General features: G+C 38.7%; 1 protein-coding gene across 1 annotated transcript in view; it reads right to left on the bottom strand.

The window, feature by feature from the left end:
- LOC107592306 (GAS2-like protein 1) overlaps positions 1-18582 on the bottom strand; it is a 30454-nt gene extending 11872 nt beyond the window's left edge. Inside the window, exons 1-2 of the mRNA XM_016281770.1 lie at positions 18547-18582; positions 16499-17983 (exon numbers count right to left, since the gene is read on the bottom strand). Coding sequence (XP_016137256.1) covers positions 16499-17185 — 687 coding nt within the window. The 5' untranslated portion in view covers positions 17186-17983; positions 18547-18582. The remainder of the gene's footprint in view (positions 1-16498; positions 17984-18546) is intronic.
- Positions 18583-20037: the final 1455 nt, after the last annotated feature.

Here is a 20037-nt window from a genome sequence, read left to right on the forward strand (position 1 = left end):
TACTTTCACATTCAGATAGCACCGCATGACAGACGCTTTCTGAGGTTTGCTTTCGAGGGCACAGCGTACCAATACTCTGTTCTCCCGTTCGGGCTGGCTTTGGCCCCCCGCACTTTCTCGAAGTGCATGGATGCAGCACTTTCCCCTCTCAGAGCGAGCGGGATGCGCGTTCTCAACTATCTGGACGATTGGCTGATTTTAGCTCAGTCCCGGGACACGCTAGTCAGCCATATAAACACGCTGCTTCGTCACTTGGAGTCCCTAGGGCTATGTGTCAACACGCAGAAGAGCATTCTCGCCCCGAGTCAGTCTATAACATATCTGGGATTGTGCTTCGACTCGGTGGAGATGAGAGCCCGCCTCTCTCGGGAGCGCTCGGCGGCCATTTTGTCTTCCCTGCGCCATTTCAGACTGGGCAGCTCTGTTCACTTGAAGGAATTTCAGAGGCTGCTGGGGCTCATGGCGTCTGCTGCAGCGGTATGTCACCTGGGCTTACTACACATGCGCCCCCTGCAATTATGGTTGAAATCGCGAGTCCCTTGGATGGCGTTTCCTGTGAGAAACACTGAGTCACATCCCTTAACTCGCTTCAACAGTGCGTAAGAGAGTGAAGGACGGTGGGAGCCTGTATAAGCATTTGAACGGATAGAAAATAACTCCTATATGCATTTATGCATCATAGGATGGCCTGTTATTGACTGCTGAGGTGACTTACTCACCGAAAGAGCCCAACATTTCCAATTCCTGTCACACCTTAATTGAATCACTCCCTAGGGAAAACAAATCGTCTCTCTCTTTCTTTATCTATCTCTCACTCACTTTCTCTAAAGCACAGATAGTGAAACAAAGAGCCATTCCATAAAGTTGCGTCATATCCTGATGAGATCTGGGACTTGCCCAATGATTAACTCAAAGGCACATGCGCATAAAACATAATTACTGATGTGAAAGAGAGTGACGTAACAGTATGTGTGTGGTCGGCCTGTCAAAAGTGCATTACTGGGTGGGGTGATCATGGACTCGCGCAGGCTCATTCTCTCTAGTTCACTCTGATGTTGTTCTGTTTGCGGTCTTTGAAAACTCTCTCATAAATGAGTGTGGCACCATGACAACAAACAGGGCAAAAGTCCAGAAGATCAATCAAGATCAGACGAGAGAGCAACAATGTTGAGAGTTGAAAATCGTACAGCAAGGCAAAATGTCTCCAACACACATTTTGACACACTTCAGCCATTTCAAAAAGGATGAATAAGACACAGACACTTATTCAGCAAAAAAGTAACAATTATCACAAATAAAACTCCAATGTGTGTGGGTATGGATCTCATAAAGATTCATGTCTGTGTCGTATTTCAGGCCAAAATAAAAATAAATGATATAAATAATAAATAAATAAAAAACATTTAAATAAAGGAGTTCTGCATAAAATGTATTTGTTTAAATGCAACAATAATTTATTATTTACATTGTTATGCACATTTATATTGTATATACAGTATGTTTTCTTTACCAGGTTCACCTGCGTATACTTTAAAATGCCATTTTCTTCAGTGTTACAAGTGTGGGAAAGTTAGACTGTACACTTTGCTGTTCCATTGGACTGCTTGTGCAAACACATGGGAAACTTATCCTTATTTCCAACACAGACAAATTCAGTTGAGTTGCCACAGATGAGAGACAGGAGCCAGCAGACTTCTACTGGCATGATGGAGATGATTTATTGCCACACACAGTCAGTAAGACTTGATTTACTGTAGTTGAACTTGGAGGCTCTAGAATTGCCCATCTTAATCTTCCACATTATTGGCCTGTTTGGAAGATTAGAGGGTTAAAGCTGGAATATTTTATAATAAGACCCATCGTCATGTCTATTTAGGCAGCATGTGTCTGACAGTTACCACAGAACCAGAATGAGCTGTAATACAGACTCACTCTCTCGGCTGTTCTCTCTAAAGTAATCCGGGACTGTGTTTTGCCTCTCTCATGCTTCACTCTCTTTGTCTAGACATCTGTTCTGGAAAGTCTGTAAGCAGTGACCACCTTAAAAGATTTCTGTGGCAACTGTTAGGTCAATAGGTTAGCTATTTCCCCCCCCTCTCAAGATCTTTATGATCTTCTTCCATTACATCATATCTATACCACAAACAAATGACGTGACAAAACCAAAATGCTTCCATTAAAGTCATCAACACTGCATACAAGTTTTCTTACTCATTTTAAATGTGAAGAGGTTAGCCAATCATAACAGAGACATTCACATATAAAAATCTTAAAGCTACAGCAGCAAAAACAGCCTATTACAATCAAATCTCACACAAGCAGTATGTGAGCAAAGCAAACTCATGTTGTACCTTCACAAAGCAATTCTGCTGTGTGGAAATGTGGCTCTGTGCAGAAAATAAAGAGAGTTCTGGGTTACTACTATGCTGAGTGTTTCTTTTAGCAACATTTTTAAATAGCTGTCAGAAGTCGGACACTGAGAACTACTAGAAACTTGATCACTGTAAAATTATAAATGGACATCAGAGAAAACAATTAAATGCTACAGAAGTATACAATATGGAGCCTTAATGCTCATTGCACAGTTTAAAGTCTCCAGCCATCAGACTGAAGGAGAATCAAGTTTACACAGAGCTCTGCCATTCAGTACAGCAGAACCGAAGCAGAAAGACTCCCTGTAACGCTCTCATAGTATTTCTGTGTTGATTTTAGCTGGGAAACCACCCTTACCAAATGTGAGACATGGAGACGTTATTAAATGTCCGTCTTACCAGCAATGCGTACTGTCAGCAGCATATTCTGTATGCAAACAGAGCAGACAATGAGATGTATCTGTGATAGAATCAACTCAGAGACGTGGAAAATGCTGGTTCTGCACTGCTCTGGAAACAGCGATAAGAGACAAGAGCCATGACTGCAGTTATCAAGAGTGCTCTCTGTGTTACGGTTGCAGGCACCTCCTGGGAAAAATATACTGGCAGACAGAAAGAGCTGAACACCTGATGGAGGGGAAGGAGCGAGACGGCAGGAGAGGAGACGCCTGTTGGGAGTGAATATATATGATAATGAACAGGGCTGACAACGCTGACACATTAACTTAAGTGACAAATTAAATTAACACTGTTAACATATTTATCTAATCTGACATTAAATCTGATTCATACTGTTCAGTGTGATTTCTAAAAGACAGCAGCACAAGTGAGTGTCCATGTTCAGAACACACACACAAACAATAACGCTGAGGAAATATATATTATTAAATATATATTATATGTAAATATACTGTATATAGTAAAATTTTTGTATGGTACAATTATATATGATTCATGATGATTATAGAAATCATCATGCTTGCAATATTAATTTCAATCTGTGAATTTTTATGTTTGCCATTGCCAATAAGCAATATAAAGGGCTAAAAACTGATAAAAATCAATGGGTAATCATTAGTGTACAGTACTTTAAAATAAAATGAACTATGTCAAACGACAAATTGTGCAGTAAATAATAGAGATGCACCGATTGCAATTTTCTTGGCCGATTCCGATTTCCTATTTTTTGTTAGTGTGATCTGCCGATACCGATTTTTGCCAATTCCGATTTTCTTTCTAAAAACGATAATTGACAGCATATACAAACAAAAATCTACTTTTCTTCAACGCAAAGTTTTATTTTCATAAAAAAACACAAGTAAAAAGTAATAAAATAAGAACAAATAAAAAATTTTGCAAACAACAGCACAAATAAAAGCAATAGAATAAAGAGAGCTATGAAACTAAGTTTTTCAGGTTAAGCAAGTTTTTATTCAGTTAAGAAATACTACAGAAATTAAAGTAATCAAATCAAATTTGATTACTTTAATTTCTGTTGTCTTCATTGTAAAAATTCCATACAGATTCATGCTTACCATTAAAGTTAATGTAAACGAATGTAAGAATAAAACGTATTCAGTCAAGAGCAGAAAATTATTTTCTTTGTCTTTTGTTCTTTGATTAACATGACAGACAGCAGCATAAATATTGGACTGCGGTCCCTTTAAGAGTTTATCCACAGACCCAATATACTGTTACACAACATGCGTTCTCTTTCTCAACTATTTAAGGTTCCAAAACTGACTGTGTTTAACTGGATACTCGCCAAAACGGGCATTTTGACATAATTTTTTTTGTATTTGAATGTTTTAGCGCAGTTAGCCACTCATTTTGGTATTTGTGGCTCACAAGCTGTTTGAGACTGAGCGCGGCTTGTGCGCTCCACTAATATAGATCAGTGGTGGTGCGCGCGCGTTTGGTATAAGCGCGAAACCTGCGGGAATTACTAAAATAATGCGCAATACAAGCACTATTTAACCGGAGCGAATGAGACGTGTGTGAGAGAGAAGGGGTCATCGGAGAGAAGAGAGCGAGAATGCGCGGCTGATGTTATTGCCTGTGCCGCTGGTAACAAAACGGATCGGCTCGAAATCGGAAAGAAGTGAGACTGACTGACCGATCACCGATCCGGGCCGATCATGAGGAAAATCAGCCGATTCCGATCCCTGGCCGATCGATCGGTGCATCTCTAGTAAATAAAAATAGTTCTAAACAATAGTTCTAAAACAGTGAATCATGAATTGAATCAATTGTTTTAAATTGGAAAAATTTTAAATAAAAGTGTCAGACTTTTGCACCCCACTTATTTAGATGTAACTTATTATGTAGATGAAACTAAACCAAAACTATGGTTTTCTAAATTTGGACCTTGGTGATCTAACTTCATTTATTACTCCATGTGCTAAAAACCTAGGCTTTTGGTTTGACTCAGGACTCAAGTTTGATAAACAAATTAATGCTGTGGTTAAATCATGCTTTTTCCAATTTACAACGCCTTGCAAAAGTTAAACCTCTTCTCTCTCTGAGGAACTTTGAAACAGTAATTTATGCCTTTATTTTATCATGCCCATATTACTGTAATTAACTCTATTATTTAGTCTACCACTCATCCATTGATCGTTTACAAATGGTTCAGAATGCTGCAACTAGGCTGCTGACAGGCAATCGTAAATTTGAATGCATCACCCCTATTTTGTCTTCCTTGCACTGGCTAAATTGAGAATAGATTTCAAAATTTTAACTTTAGTTTTTAAATCATTAATGGTTTAGCTCCCAGATATCTCTCTGACATGCTATGTCCTCACAACCCATCAAGATCACTTAGGTCCAGGGATCTTGGATTGCTCACTATATTGAGCTTTTGCAATAGCAGGCCCTAAACTTTTGAATAGCCTACCATCATCTATTAAAACTGCAACATCTATTTCTGCTTTTAAATTGAAGCTTAACACTTATTTACTTACTGTGGCTTTTAGTGCTGAATGTTTTTTCTTATCTTTTGATTATACTGCACTGTATAACACTTTGGTCAACCTTGGGTTAAATGTGCTTTATAAATAAATAATGATTTAATGAATGTATATTTGAAGAGTTCATTTGCAAAAATCGATAACTTTATTTTTATTAAATTTTTCAGAAATCACGTTTTTTTTATTGCGCATTCCAAGTAATATCAATCAAACTGCAATTGGGTTGTTTTGATTAAGTAATAATAACTTAAACAAATACAGGTAATTTACTAAATTAAAGTTCATTGAAAGTATGTTTTTTTTTACATATTAAAAGTTAGTTTTACAGCAAAAGCAGGTAACTCCAACAGTAGTTTTTTTGGCAAAAGCAGATAACTCCACATTTCAAGTTTTAAAGTTTAAAAAAACACTTGTTTAATCTTTGTAATCTCCTCAGATGACAATGTAGATGCCTGACAAACGTTGTTGTTGTTGTGATCATAAACTTTATGGATGTGATTACACGCAATACACGGAGCTTTTCCCTCACCATTGTAACGCGCTGCTTTTGCAAGGTTCCGTGAAAACGTTTCAGCTTTTATTTTCCTTTTTCGCCCTGAAGAAGATATCACAGGTTCATCAAGTTCGTCGAAATTATCCATCCTCGATCCCTCCTCTCAGCTAGCACGTCTTTTCAAAGTGAAAGTAGCCTTGTCACCTGACCTGAATACAGCGCGCTGATTCGCTAAAATGGACTTATCGGCTTCTGTTCTAAAACAACAAGGGCACTTGTTGGCTTCTGCAGTAAAACGTGAACTCACGATGCCTTGAAAGTGAACAAAACGTTGTGTTGTGAACAAAAAAGTGCTGTTTATCGGTTTTTGCAAATGAACTCTTCATTTAGAAGTAAAGTTTTGCCAATTCAAAGATTCAATTAATTGCACTGATGCCAAAAAATGGATCACAATAATTTATTTTAATTGAATGACAATTCTAATAATGAATAAATTCTGAATGAACACTAAAAGAAAGTGTGTTGTTTTTATGGAATTGCACATGAGCTCTACTTGTGAATTCAGACCTCCTCTTTGTTGTGTTTTTGGTTCTAACTGGACCATCCCGGGTGCTGTTATCTGTGCTGCATGCTTTTTTGCCTGAGCATAAGTCTGGAGGGAAAACTCTATTTATCACCCTGCTTCCTTTACCACCAACATAGCAGCACTATGGGAGTGTGAGAGCCAGCATCAAAGTTACAGCACCGGGTGCGGTCAGCCTGGAGATGGAGACGGGGAAATGGAGCATCTGAGAGATAGTGAGCTGTATCTGGGTCTCTGATAACTGCAGGCTACCTGATACACACACACACTCACACATGCTTTGACAGAGGTGAAATGCAGAAGGTCAGATGGGTAAAAAGCGAAGGACCCTTCCGGGTAAGATATAAAAAGGCTGTGGGTGTGGATTGTTTTGGAATAGCCGAATTGTTTCTCAGTAATTGCGTGACTAAGTATCTCAGAGGAGTGCCATGTAAACAGACACTCTCAACTGGTGAAAAATAGTGACCTGTATTCACAATTACAAAAGCAGCCCGATTCAATTATCTTTTTTATATAACAGTAATGACTGATACAAATAAATTGTAGTAACTGTTAGCCTATATTTTGGTGAAATATCCATGTGTTCCATGGCAAATTGTATATTGTAAGTTGTACTGAATAATAACAATATTTAAACAGTATGGTACTGTTTGAGCAAAGAAAAAAATCTCCCTCACAGAAAAAAGTTTGTTGTTTCAGCTGGGCAAGTACAAGAAATTTGTTTGCTGAGAAGTTTATATCTGATTCCATCAGGAGATAGAGACTGGGTGGGTTCCAGCCTAAATATGATGCCTTGTATTTAACACATTGCTTCAGCACCATAGTGGGTATCTGGCACAGCAGAAACATTTCTTGCATCTCCAGTGGGGGTGAATTAAGCTCAACCGAGCTGAATCAGCTGAAACCAAGCTAAGATCAACATCACACACACATAACAAAACAATAAAAAAAGATAATTCCATTCAGCGTCATTCCATAATCTGGGTCACTTACAGGTCTAAAACATTGTAGACAACCAAAAGAAGAGACTTCATTTCACTTAAAGGCATGGTTTACTCAAAAATCAAATTATAAAATGAAATTCAATGGGGTCCAATGGAACCCCACTGATTTACTTTGTATGCAAAAAAGGAAACACTGAGACATATTTCAAAATATATTTTTTTGTTACTGAAGAAAGATCATATAGACAGTCATACAGGTTTGGAAGGACTACAGAAAAAAAAGGATTTTTAACAAGAACAAGCAAGCAGTGATCTGTGATCGGGTGATTGTATCACAAAGTAATAGCATACTTCTACAGAGGGAAAACATGTGGGGAATGCGCACCTACATTCTCACAGATCTGTCATCTCTTATCTAATTTGTCATCCTTAATTAAAAGGACTGTCCTTCTTTCATCAAAAATCAAAACACCACTGAAAGTTCGACACACACACACACACACATGAACAGAGAGACCTAACCAGACAAACCAGCTGCTTCGAGTAACTGAGCAATAGGGCTTAAGATAAACTTAAGATAAATGAAAAGACTAAGTTACCATGACAGGATTGTTTCCTTTTAGTCAAGTAAGCCATTTTGTAAACTGGTGAAATCTGAAGGTTAGTCTCCAGTGCACTATAAAGGCTTGTTGTGGCTTGTGCCCAAGGGCAAAGCAAAATATGTGTCCTGTCAGGAGAACTAAAGACTAAAAGCTCTCCTCACAAGCTTCAGCATAAGACTATCACATGCTTGTCCTTTTGTTTGAGGCCTTATTATGATGAAACTGATGCTAAGTTTAGGGAGATAAACTGAGCTATAACCTTACACAAGTACCAGGAACATCAGGTGACCTTCTGGTACATACATGGTATAAAAATTCACAAGACCTGAATTGTACCTGGCATAAAATCTCTCTAGTTACAGTATATAACTTTTGACACTGTCTTCCTCTCTCTTTTTTCCCACAATCTACTGCACAGATTATGTAATCAATTTTCATATCTCAGTCATAATAAAATTTGGTCACGGAAAAACTATATCAGGCCACGAAGGACAAAAACATATAGAGGTCATTAAGTTATTTAAATATTTAACTCAACTGTAGTGCCAATTGCAGTGGGAAATCAGTGGCTGTTTTGTTATTTAGCATATGACTAAACAACAAGACCAAATGGACAATTGAGACTTTGTTTAACATTTTTTTATCAAATTATTATAAGACTAAATTATCCAAGCAATGCTATTCACATTAATAAATTTAACTATTAATAATTATAACTCTTTATTCTGTAAGAAAACAGATCATTTCTGTTTATATTTATTTATATCGAAAAAAAATCTTTTGAGACAAAGGTACCGAAATGAATTATTGCTGTGAGTCTCGAATTAAGAAAGAGCTTTGGGCCATAAAATGTACCTCTAGGCAACTCTGACAGAAAAAGATTTCACCACTGTAAATAACTTGCCATCAGTTCTAAAGACACTTTTTGAGTAATTCACAAATTCTAAGCATTTCTTTCACTTTGACAGGCATTTAACACATCAAGGCCCTGTTTACACTAGTGCATGTAAAACAGCGTTTTAAAATGAAAACGACCCTCGTCTACACTTGTGTTTTCACTGCATTTCAGAAGCGTTCTCCGTCTTCACTACACAACCGAAAACGCATGTCACATGACCATACTTGCAGGTACAACAATGAGCATGATGTTATTGTTTACACAGTCATCAAGGATACGCAGAGCGCATGTGGGCAGCCGTTTTCAAAAGTCTCCGTTTTGGTCCGTTTACATTGAAATGCAACCCCGGAGTTTTCAAACTAAAACGGGGTCTGGCTCTGCAGTGTTTTCGAAAGTCTCCGTTTTCAAGAGTCAAAAACGCTGGGGTAGTGTAAACGTCAGGCGTAACCGTAGCAAAAGTTATGCATTTTAAAATGGAAACGCACTAGTGTAAAGATTACTTGCTTCAGTGCTTCCGATTCATTCAGTTCATGCAACTCAAAAAATGCTTAATTTTTTATTGATTTTACATATTATACATATATATATATATATATATATACATACACACACATACACTTATATATATATATATATATATATATATATATATAGTTAAAATGTATACAAAGAATGTATGCATTACCATAGTACTTGTTCAAAACACAACAATAGCTAGCATCACCTTACTTGCAGGTGATTTAAACGCATAATGTAATAGGAATGGCATCCATGCTGTGATTCCATCAACCACCAACAGAGCTAAGGAACCACTCAGCTTCCACACTGAGCAGATATAGACACGGGTGCACATGCATATACACATGCGTGCACACAAACAAAAGCTGAGCATAGACAGGTGCTGTATGAAATGACATATACGGCCCACACCGCTAGTTCTGTTAATAGATTATTGTATTAATAGTATTGTAGACCACCACAGAAAGATACATGACCTATGGCAGCCAAAATTAAAGCATAAATCAGCATGACCATAAAAAGAGAAAAGACTAAAGATGAGTTCATATGGGAAATACTTTCATATGGGAGGGAGAGAGAGAGTGAGTGAGAGACATTCTCTCACAGCGAAGCCTCAGCTTGTGTGATTCTGACCCAGCACAAACTGCCATGACCTACTTTTCCTGTCTCTCTGTCTATCTCTCTGGTGTAAAATCTATTAGATGTGGGTCCAGCAGTCTGTACAGTACAGGCACTTCTGGCAAACTGTCTCCTGCTCTTTTTTGAATACATGTAGTGAAGCATAAGGCAGGATTACTGTCATAAACTCAAACTATGACACAGGGTGAAGCTAGTGCAAGTGCTTGAGCAGGCTTTATTTTGCTAAAGCTCATTTCTTCCAAATAATATGAATATGATGACCTTAGATTTTCATAAATTATATTAACACAATTAATGCAAGTAAATGAAAAGATAAAAACACAAAAATAGCTGTAATAGCCATCGAACTCTCTTCACATGCTGGAATAACCTGACGTGTGTGGGTGAAGACATCCCAGAGGCGGTCTAGTGTGTGATGCCAGTAAGGTTACTGATACAGGTATCAGAGATGAAACTGCAATGACTGGTAGAAAGTAGCAGAGGACTCTTCATTCTCTTACAAATGTACTTTTTGTGCAATGTGCACTACTGTTCGCAATGACTGTGATTCCTATTTAAATACAGATTGTGCCTTTCCTTTTCTGTCAGTTGAGAAAGAAAGAAAGAAAGAAAGAAAGAAAGAAAGAAAAAAAAGAATGAAAGAAATTAACACTTTTATTCAGCAAGGATGCATTAATGCTTTTCTTTCACACTTTCTATTCATCCTGAAAAAGTGTCTACAAAAATATTAAGCAGCACAACTGTTTTCAACATTGACGAAAATGAAAATAAATAAATAAATAAATAAATAAGATTATTGAAACTACGCTATGAAATAAATCTGAAAACTATTTTTAAAGGAAGTTAATTTGAAAATGCACAATGATATAACAACCTTGCCATTAGGTTCTCTGAGCAACACATCATCCCAGCTGCCCTCACTCTGTCCGCTGCTCTCTTTATTCTCTATCCATCTTGTTCTCATTATTCTGTCCTCAGCTCACCTCTGTTTTGTTTCTCTCTCTGCTCCTATTTCTTCTTTTCTTTTGCTCTCACCTCCACACATCTTTCATTTACTCTAATTTTTTCATATCTTTTGCTGCAAAGCTTTCCGTTTTCCCTCGACCCCACCTCTCTTTGATATCAGCCTCCCTCTCGCTATCACTGTCCTTCGATTCACCTCTGCCTCACGGGCTAGTCTCCCTCCCTCTTTCCCTGTCCTCATGTTCCCTTCAGCCTTTAGGGGATTGCAGTTACCTCCATAAATCTCTCAATTTTGACCCATGAGCACAACAAGCGTGGGACAGCATACGTGTGGTCAAAACCCTGCAAGCAGTTCCAGCAAGATGATCATTTTAAAAAATGTTCTGCAGAACATCATAGTAGTGCATGCTTGCAATACCAGGGTATTGCTAGGTGGTTGCTAAGATGTTCTGAGTGGTTGCTAGGTGGTTTCCTGGATGGTTGCTTAATAGTACAAGTCAAAAGAGCCCACAAACATGCCAAATTCTCATATTCTGGTTCTTACACTCTTAAAAATAAAGGTGCTTCACGATGCCATAGAAGAACCTTTTTGTCTTAATGGATCCATAAAGAACCTTTAACATCTGAAGAACCTTTCTTGTTTCACAAAAGGTTCTTTGTATCGAAAGAAGGTTCTTCAGATTACAAAAAGGTAAGAAAGAGATGGTTCTTTGTGGAACCAAAAATGGTTCTTCTATGGCATCGCTTGAAGAACCTTTTGAAGCACCTTTATTTTTAAGAGTGTAGATATGGCTCAGGTCTCTCCTCCAAAGTAACTATATGGGAAATTTCCCTATTTTACTGACCACTAGGCAACAACCAAACTTTCAGCAAAGTAACAGCACAATTCTCAACAAACCACATGATTTGAGCTATTATTCATGTCTGGATCATAATAAGAAGGGCAACATTACTGCACTGCACCATCAAGCAGTGTGTTCTCTCTCTGTGCTTTTCTCCTTAACTCTGGGCAGGGACTGTGTGCGTATGTGTATATGTGTACACATGTATGTGTGTGTCTGAGGAACAAAAAGAGAGAGATAATATTGGGGCTGTGTTTTATTGACAAAACCATGATGCAGAATGTCAAGGCCTCGGGGTGTAGGGAGAGAGAGAGGGGGAGAAAAAGAGAGAACAGAGAGCCCTGTTAGATATAATGGCACTGGTGTCTTAGAAATTTTAGGGCATCCTTCTGGTCATGTGCCTTGATGTCATTTCATCTGGTATTTCTGACAAGATGCTGTCTGTGTTTACAGGAGCATGTGCCAAAAAGAAAACAATCAGTATACTAGTATTTTGTTCTCCTGTCTTCTAAATTCTTTGATTAAACAGCAGCAACATTTTGATTAAACTGAATAATTTCTGAAGGATCGTGTGACACTGAAGACTGGAGTATCGGCTGCTGAAAATTCAGCTTTGCCATCACAGGAATAAATTACAATTTCAAATATATACAGAAAAATATACAAAAAAAAATAATTCACAATTTGTATATTTGTCCATTTATTTTTTGATCAAATAAATGCAGCCTTGGTGAGCAGAAGAGACTTTAACACTTTTTTAAAAATCCTACCAGCCCCAAACTTTTGAACGGTAGTGTATGTTATATTGCATTTCTATTTAAAGCATTCTGAGTAGCCAAGAGTATGTGCAACTATATGATGAGTGATGTAATGCAGTGAGACAGTGCGTCAAAAACAGACGTTACACAAACAAATGACAAATGGGCTGAGAAAGCTGACAGAGTAAAACTGTCTCTCTCTCTCATCTTTGGGTTGGGTTCTACAGCATTAGAGTTGACTATACGAATACATTTTTTGTGACTAGACATTTTAGCAGAAATAGACTGTACTAAATAACATTACACAGGGGGAAGCAGTGGCTCTGTCTCCCCCCATGCCATCCAACAGTGGAAAATCCCAGCCAAACCTACCAGAGATGAGTAAGACATCATTAGAGGGAGAGGTGCAGAGGAGTATTTGTTTCAGTGTTTCTGTAACTAAGAAAATCAAGAGGAACTATAGCTGTGTAATTCAAATACACTCATCTCAGAGACACTTCTGCTTTCCCTCATGCAGCATGAATGTTATTTCAGAATATTAAACCCTCTTCAGAAGGAGAATGTGTGTGTGTGTGTGTGTGTGTGTGTGTGTGTGTGTGTGTGTGTGTGTGTGTCTACTTGAGGATGTGTGAGGAACTAATAGAAGGTGAGGATCAAAACTATCCTTTCATATTCCACAGGGATGAATAGGATTACCAATACTAAATCCAAGCACATCCGCAAAAGTCTTCTATCCTGTCTCCATAGAAATCTCTTTAAGAAATACAAGATCAAAGTAGAATAATCCACATGGTCATTGTTTTACTTTACAATCATGAATCTCACATGTGTACAGTGAACCAAGTGACCAAGCTAAAATCCTCAAACTAAATCCAAAAGATAAAAAACTGGATTACACCACACATTCATATGTCACATGGACAGCACTCACAAAAACTGGATTTGTAAATCTGTGAAAAAATAACTTCATAATCAAGGCAACAATGATAGAATTATAATTAGAGACTGTAATGTGAGTTGCCAGTGTGATGGAGATCATTTTACCTGATCTGACCATTAAAATGATGTTGCTGGTGTAATCTATAGTCAGACAGATTCAGTTATATTAAATAATACTATTAAAGGAATAGTTCACCCAAACGTGAAAGCAGGAAAGATGGACTTGCTAAGGATTACATTTAACAGTGTTATTAAATATTAACTTTAAGTAGGCTGAGTCTTACATCATGACACCAAATCGTAATTCAAATGTAAAAATTGGCGAAAAGGAGCATGCACAATTAAATATCAAATATTATATATCCAATATGGACTGATACAAATAACATTTTTAAAAATCAGTTACATCATCAGATAATTTATACACTACTGATATAGTAAGCATCCCCATTTTGTGAGTTGACTTGACTTCTTTACAGTGTGTTATTGAGTTAAATCAAGAAAGCGCATAAGCAAATCTCATGATGAAAAGCAAAAAAATTAAAAATAAATCACACAGAACTTCTGCATTATATATATTAGAGGAAGTCTGAATGTATTTGTGTTGAAGTGTACTTTTCCCACAAACCAGTCATAAGTGGGTGCATGACATATCTCTCAAATATGGTCACAAGGTGAACTGTAAATGAATCAAAAAGATTTGTCTGAACTTGCCTGTCAAAGACCAAAGGCTGTGACAAATCGCATAATTACAAAGGGCAGTTAATCTCACAGAGCAATATTATTAAAGCAGACAAGACGAGAGAGAGTGGTTGACGAATTCTGCTGAGTGCCCCAGTATGTCCTGAAGCTTCAGGGGGATCTTGCTGCCTGTCACTGAATCCACGCTGTCTCTGCAGGACAAAGCCAGCTGCTCTGTTCAACAACACGGCTTGTGAGATAAGATGAGTAGCTGTGTTAGATGATCCAGACAGGGTCAACCGTAAAAAGGGACCAATCAAAGTGTCTACTGGGCCAGATAAATCACTGACCGTATACTTTAACATTAGTAAAAAATTCTAACAACCTGTATAGAATGAATTCCTGATATAAAAGCATCTGACGTCCACTGTTTCTTCACCCTACCTGAACTCATGCTGATGCTAGCAGTTCTCACTCAGGAAAAAAAGGTGCTTACAAGCTCATAAGGGCGGACTACTGTTTCTATGATGGACCAACACTAGATCAACAACTTAATTCATTAAACATTGATGTTTGGGATGATGTTGACAGTTTGGCGGTTTTGAGTAGTGAAATTTCCATTGCTGATCAGAGCATAAATGGAGTGAAGAGAGGGACTTTTAGAGGGAAATAATAACCACAGCTGTCCAGTGGCACACAGAAACTGGGACGCAGTCAAATTAAGTCCCTGTGCACCAGTGCTTGTGGGAGATTGCAAATTTTCCTGTTGTTCCCAAATATTTGTAATTTCAACATATTTGTAATGTCAGCATAATTGGATGAGAGCAGATTACCAGGACTGGCAAAAGTACAATGCAAACTGAAGAAGCATCTTTCTGAAACAGCAATATTTGTGCTTCTGGCTGTGGCAAAGAAGCTTAATCAAATAAGAAGGACATGTTCATAAATATTCAACTGGCTCAGTAACTTACTAACACAGACAGACCAGGGTCCATTTACATTTACATTTAGTCATTTGGCAGACGCTTTTATCCAAAGCGACTTTGGGTCCAATATTTCTGATCCTAAAGGAACAACCTTTCACCCTCAAGAACACACATAGGTGAGTCTGAGATATGCCATGGACGGTCAGCATTCCACATGACCTGGGTAAAAGAAAATGTGCAGACTCAGATGTCACACACCAATACAAATCACACACTTTCTGACCTTTCATCCTGCACACACACAAAGATCCACTCACAAGACCAGATAATGCCAATCAATGAATCACTGGGACAAAACAGGCTACTAAATTGAACAAATAAAAGCAATCTATTATGTATAGGCTCAGAGTCATGTCTGGCTAAAACTTCCTACTTACATTTTCTCACAAAAGATGTTTTCACTCAATATGAGTCAAAACCATAAGAAAGTCTATATTACAAATTATAAATATTTACAAATCTGGCATTCACTTCAATGAATGAATTTAGATGTTTCAAACTATTTTTCTTTATTATTTATGAGAGGTTTGACACATGGTTATAATATAAGTTACAATTACTTAAAAAACAATAAAACATGCCTGGGTGACTAATCAACTCATGACAAGTACATGACAATGACAATGGCTTTTATTTTACATCATTTTTAACTGTTTTTATGAATGTCTAATCTATTTTTATATATTATAAGAACTGTAGAATTATCTATATCAAATAAAAAGAAAATGGAAATAGATTAAGATTGGTATTCACTGCGCTAGAAGAACATAGCATTAATTTCAAAGTGTAATTTTGCTATTTAAAATATTATGGTATAGGTAAAGTTTTGTCACAATATGTTTTGTCCCATGTTTTAAAAATGAGTTCAATGTGCTAGGTGGTTCTTCCCAAGCTCTATACATTTGGGATGTAGAGCCATCTAAGGTAAAAGTTAAATTCAGTGCAAGTCAAGATTTGACGGAAAATCCACTTATATCTGCAGTAAGTAGAAGCACTGGAAGAGTAAGTGCTAAAAAGCAACCTGATATAACCTATATGTCATTTCTGGTCCATATAAACACAGTTTAACACAACTAACCACTGACACCAGAAATCAACATCAATCCTTCACTTTCCACAACACATCCATGTCTGGAGTTTTGACATGTAGGATGTTTTAACTAATAAAATGCAACAAGTTCTGAATAGTATCAATCTGTAGTCTGTTTTACCAGATTAAGAATAAACCAACAGCTCCCTATAATAATAACAACCCACTAGTTGCTATTATTATGAACCTGAGTGAGTATGCTGACAGCTGAGAAACTCACCAGCTCGTCCAGGTTGCGCATATCCAGCAGGACTCTCTTTTGCTGCTCCTGCCAGCGGGCCAGCAGCTCTGGGTCGGGCTCGCCGATGCTCTCCTTGCGGCTGTACGTCCTGCTCGGCGGGCTCTGCGACTCCCCCAGAGCCTCCGACAGGTTCTCCTGGTCCCGTATCTCCTCCTCGATCTCCTCCTCGAGTTGAATCAGCATGGGGGCCAGCATGCCAAATTTGGCCCCCCGGCGAGCCACCTCCAGCAGGCACAGCACGAAGTTCTTCTCGTTACACCTCTCCACCAGGTCGTTGGTCTCGAACATGAGCACATCTTTGATCCAGAGCTCCAGCCTGCACCAGCCGATGAAGTTCGACACGTTGTCTCTGGCCAAAAACGATCCCGGCATGACGTTCCTCGACTGGAAGACCACGTCCTTGCTGGGTATCCGCAGCGAAAGCGCCGCATCTGGATACTTCGTCTTGAAGTCGTGGGCGGCGCGGTTCACATTTTTGGCATGCCGGCAGAGCGCGCAGCCGGTCTCCAGACTCTCCATGAAAGTGTCCGCCGTGATGTCCAGGTCGTACAGCGTGTTCAGCCATTCAGCCAGATCCTCCTTCATGGCATATAGGTATTCCTCGCTGGACTTAAACGGCCTGATGCTTTTGGAGGCGGCGGATTGAATGTTGCTCTGATCGGCCATATTATGGGGAAACGTGTATCAATCAAGGCACGAAATGACGCACGACTGTCTCGTACAGTAATCCTCCATAAACAGCGTTAGGAATGGCATAACGACGCGCGGTAGGAGCTCCTAAAGCGGGCCGCTTTGACTCGCAGCGCCGCGGAACAGCTGTGGGATTCCGCGATGGATTCCGGATGTCTGTGAGATCCCCGCCTCCTTCAGTGACCACATAGCAATTACTCATTCCCCCTGTGGAAGTCTGGACCGAAACAGAAACAGGACAATTATCAGTACATGACAGCTCGGCGACATACTGTCCCACTCGCTGTCGTTTTGTGCATTAGGAACATCCGCATTGGCTAACAGCGCTCCGCAACACCTCGTTTATTCATTCGTTCACACCAATTCGGAAGACGCATGGCCGATTGAGGCAGGAAGGCAGCCCCGGTCTACTGGGGCACTTTAATAATAATCTTCGTCAGTTGGAAATGAATGACCCGACCGTCCTATGCGCCGCCTCCTGCAGAACATGTTGAGCTGCAGTGGCTTATACATCGAGTTACATCTCATTAGAGGATCAACGGCAACTTTATCCCTGTGCATCCCCTTTCTTTCAATTGCCCAAGCCGCTACCAACGGCCAAACCGAACCGTCGGTACCAATAGCCAAAAAAATGTACATCTGGCATTCGGTTGATACCAATCATTTTTATTTAAATACAGTTATTGTTTTGCAGTTTTGAATGTTGATCATGCTTATCATATCTCCGATTTGCATGTTCGTTGATGGGAACAGGCATCCCGTGATTGCTTCACGCTAAAAAACAAAAAACAAATCACATTTAATCAGCGCGACATTGATAATGTACGTTAATATACGTTCGCACGCGCTGCCTGTCCGTTTAAATCAATCACGCGCAAGTCAACTCAGACTATGTGATGAAATTAAACGTACTTATCTACCTTCACGTGATAATAAACTGTGGCAGGGCCAATATGAGGATAATGTACAGTCAGTCAGGTGAAGCAAAGTGGATGGGTATTGTACCATGATGACCAACGGACTGTAACGTTACACTATCCCGCTTATGTATACAACCATTTACCAAATAAATAAATACAATGGCATTACATTTTGATTTATTTACTTATTATTATTGTTGTACATGTTATATATTGTTTACATTCGATTAAAGCTTCCGCTAAAAAAAACAGTCCATCTAAGTAGGAAACAAAAGGTTTTTCAACAAGACGAACACTACTACAACAAATAACATTACAATATTATTTGATGTATTTCTAGCTGCAATTCAAGTCGCTTTTTAAGTGGACTAGTTGGCAAACTTATTTAGCTACAATTCCACCCAGCTCTTTCGCTACCTGTTCGCTGTTGCTCCGACCGATGTTTGCGCTAACTGGCGACTCTGACTCGCGTTACAAACAGCGACACCGCGGAGTCATTTTAGAGACGTGCTAGTAGCGCCGGTATGTTGTCATGGGCAACGGTAAAACGTCGAGATTGACTAGTTAGTAGTATTCTATAGTCTTTGGTAGTAGTCAGAGTCAAGTATAAATAAATATTTGTCATGTGTTTGGATGTCATATACTTGATGAAAATGTAAGACTATCATCTTGCTCTACTCATGTAAAGAACCCTGTAGAACTTAATCTCTCTTTGAAGATCAATCAATGAGAAAACTCAGAAAGCATTTGCCACTTTATCTGCTCCATTGCTCAGTAACTTGATCCACATTCCCAAAAACTCTTTTGCCAAACATTAATCAGGACTGTCAAATTAAATTAATGTGGTTATCCAACAAGTTCTGTTCCCGTTGGGCTCCAAACCTTTAGTTAAGGCTCACTCACACTACTCTGCCAATGGTCTTGGTCATCCGCAAATGAAAGGGGCCATTCTGAATATAGGCAGACAAAAGACATCATCATGATGTTAATCAGCACTCATTCGTCTCCTTTAAACAATAAGTTCAATGGCTGTAGGACAACTGATGGTCTGTCTTCAGAAAGTCAACACTTAACAATCTTAGGTCAAAGCCACACTAGGGCACATGCTGTGAATGAGAAGATAAAATAAGTTTAGAGAAAAAGAACTTAAAATAGAAGTATTTTGATGTCATGGTTTAATATAATCCATCCGAATGTGTCTTCCTATAGTGTTGTAATAGCGGATCAGAAATTATCCTTATGAGGAAAACTCCAGAGTCCAGATTCCCACCCCAGTGTTATCCTATTTTAAGAGTACTTTTGCTTGGATGTTTTTGCAGTACGTCACCAAACAAGCCAACTGCAGATTTAAATCACTCCCACTCTCTTCTAAATATAACATCAGACCAACCATAAGACATTATTACGATTGTGCATTGTTGAGCTTTTCTTCACCCTTTCTTGTCTGTATGATCCCATAACATGAGATCTGAGAGCATAAGTGGAAATGTCTCTATTTTCTTTTTGTTTTACTTCCTGCTCTTGTTGCTTAACGTCAGGCAGTGTGCTCTTCAATAGCTTGGCCTGTGTGTGATTCCAACAGCAGCCCTGCAGCCAAAGGGAGGCCCTTGTTTTGATTTGAAAAGCATGGGTTGTTTCTTTAAGAGAGCTAGACAGGAGAGGAGGACACACAGCGAGAGGGATGAGATCATTCTTGAGGACTGGATGAATCAGCTTTTCTGTGAACACATGCACAAAACCAGTTCATTCCACAGCTTAACATCAGACCAACCATAAGACATTACGATTGTGCATTGTTGAGTTTTTCTTCACATTTTCTTGTCTGTATGATCCCATAACATGAGATCTGAGAGCATAAGTGGAAATGTCTCTATTTTTTACGATTGTGCATTGTTGAGCTTTTCTTCA

This window comes from Sinocyclocheilus grahami, unplaced genomic scaffold (genome assembly GCF_001515645.1).
Source record: "Sinocyclocheilus grahami isolate Dianchi unplaced genomic scaffold, SAMN03320097.WGS_v1.1 scaffold152.1, whole genome shotgun sequence".
Lineage (NCBI taxonomy): Eukaryota > Metazoa > Chordata > Actinopteri > Cypriniformes > Cyprinidae > Sinocyclocheilus > Sinocyclocheilus grahami.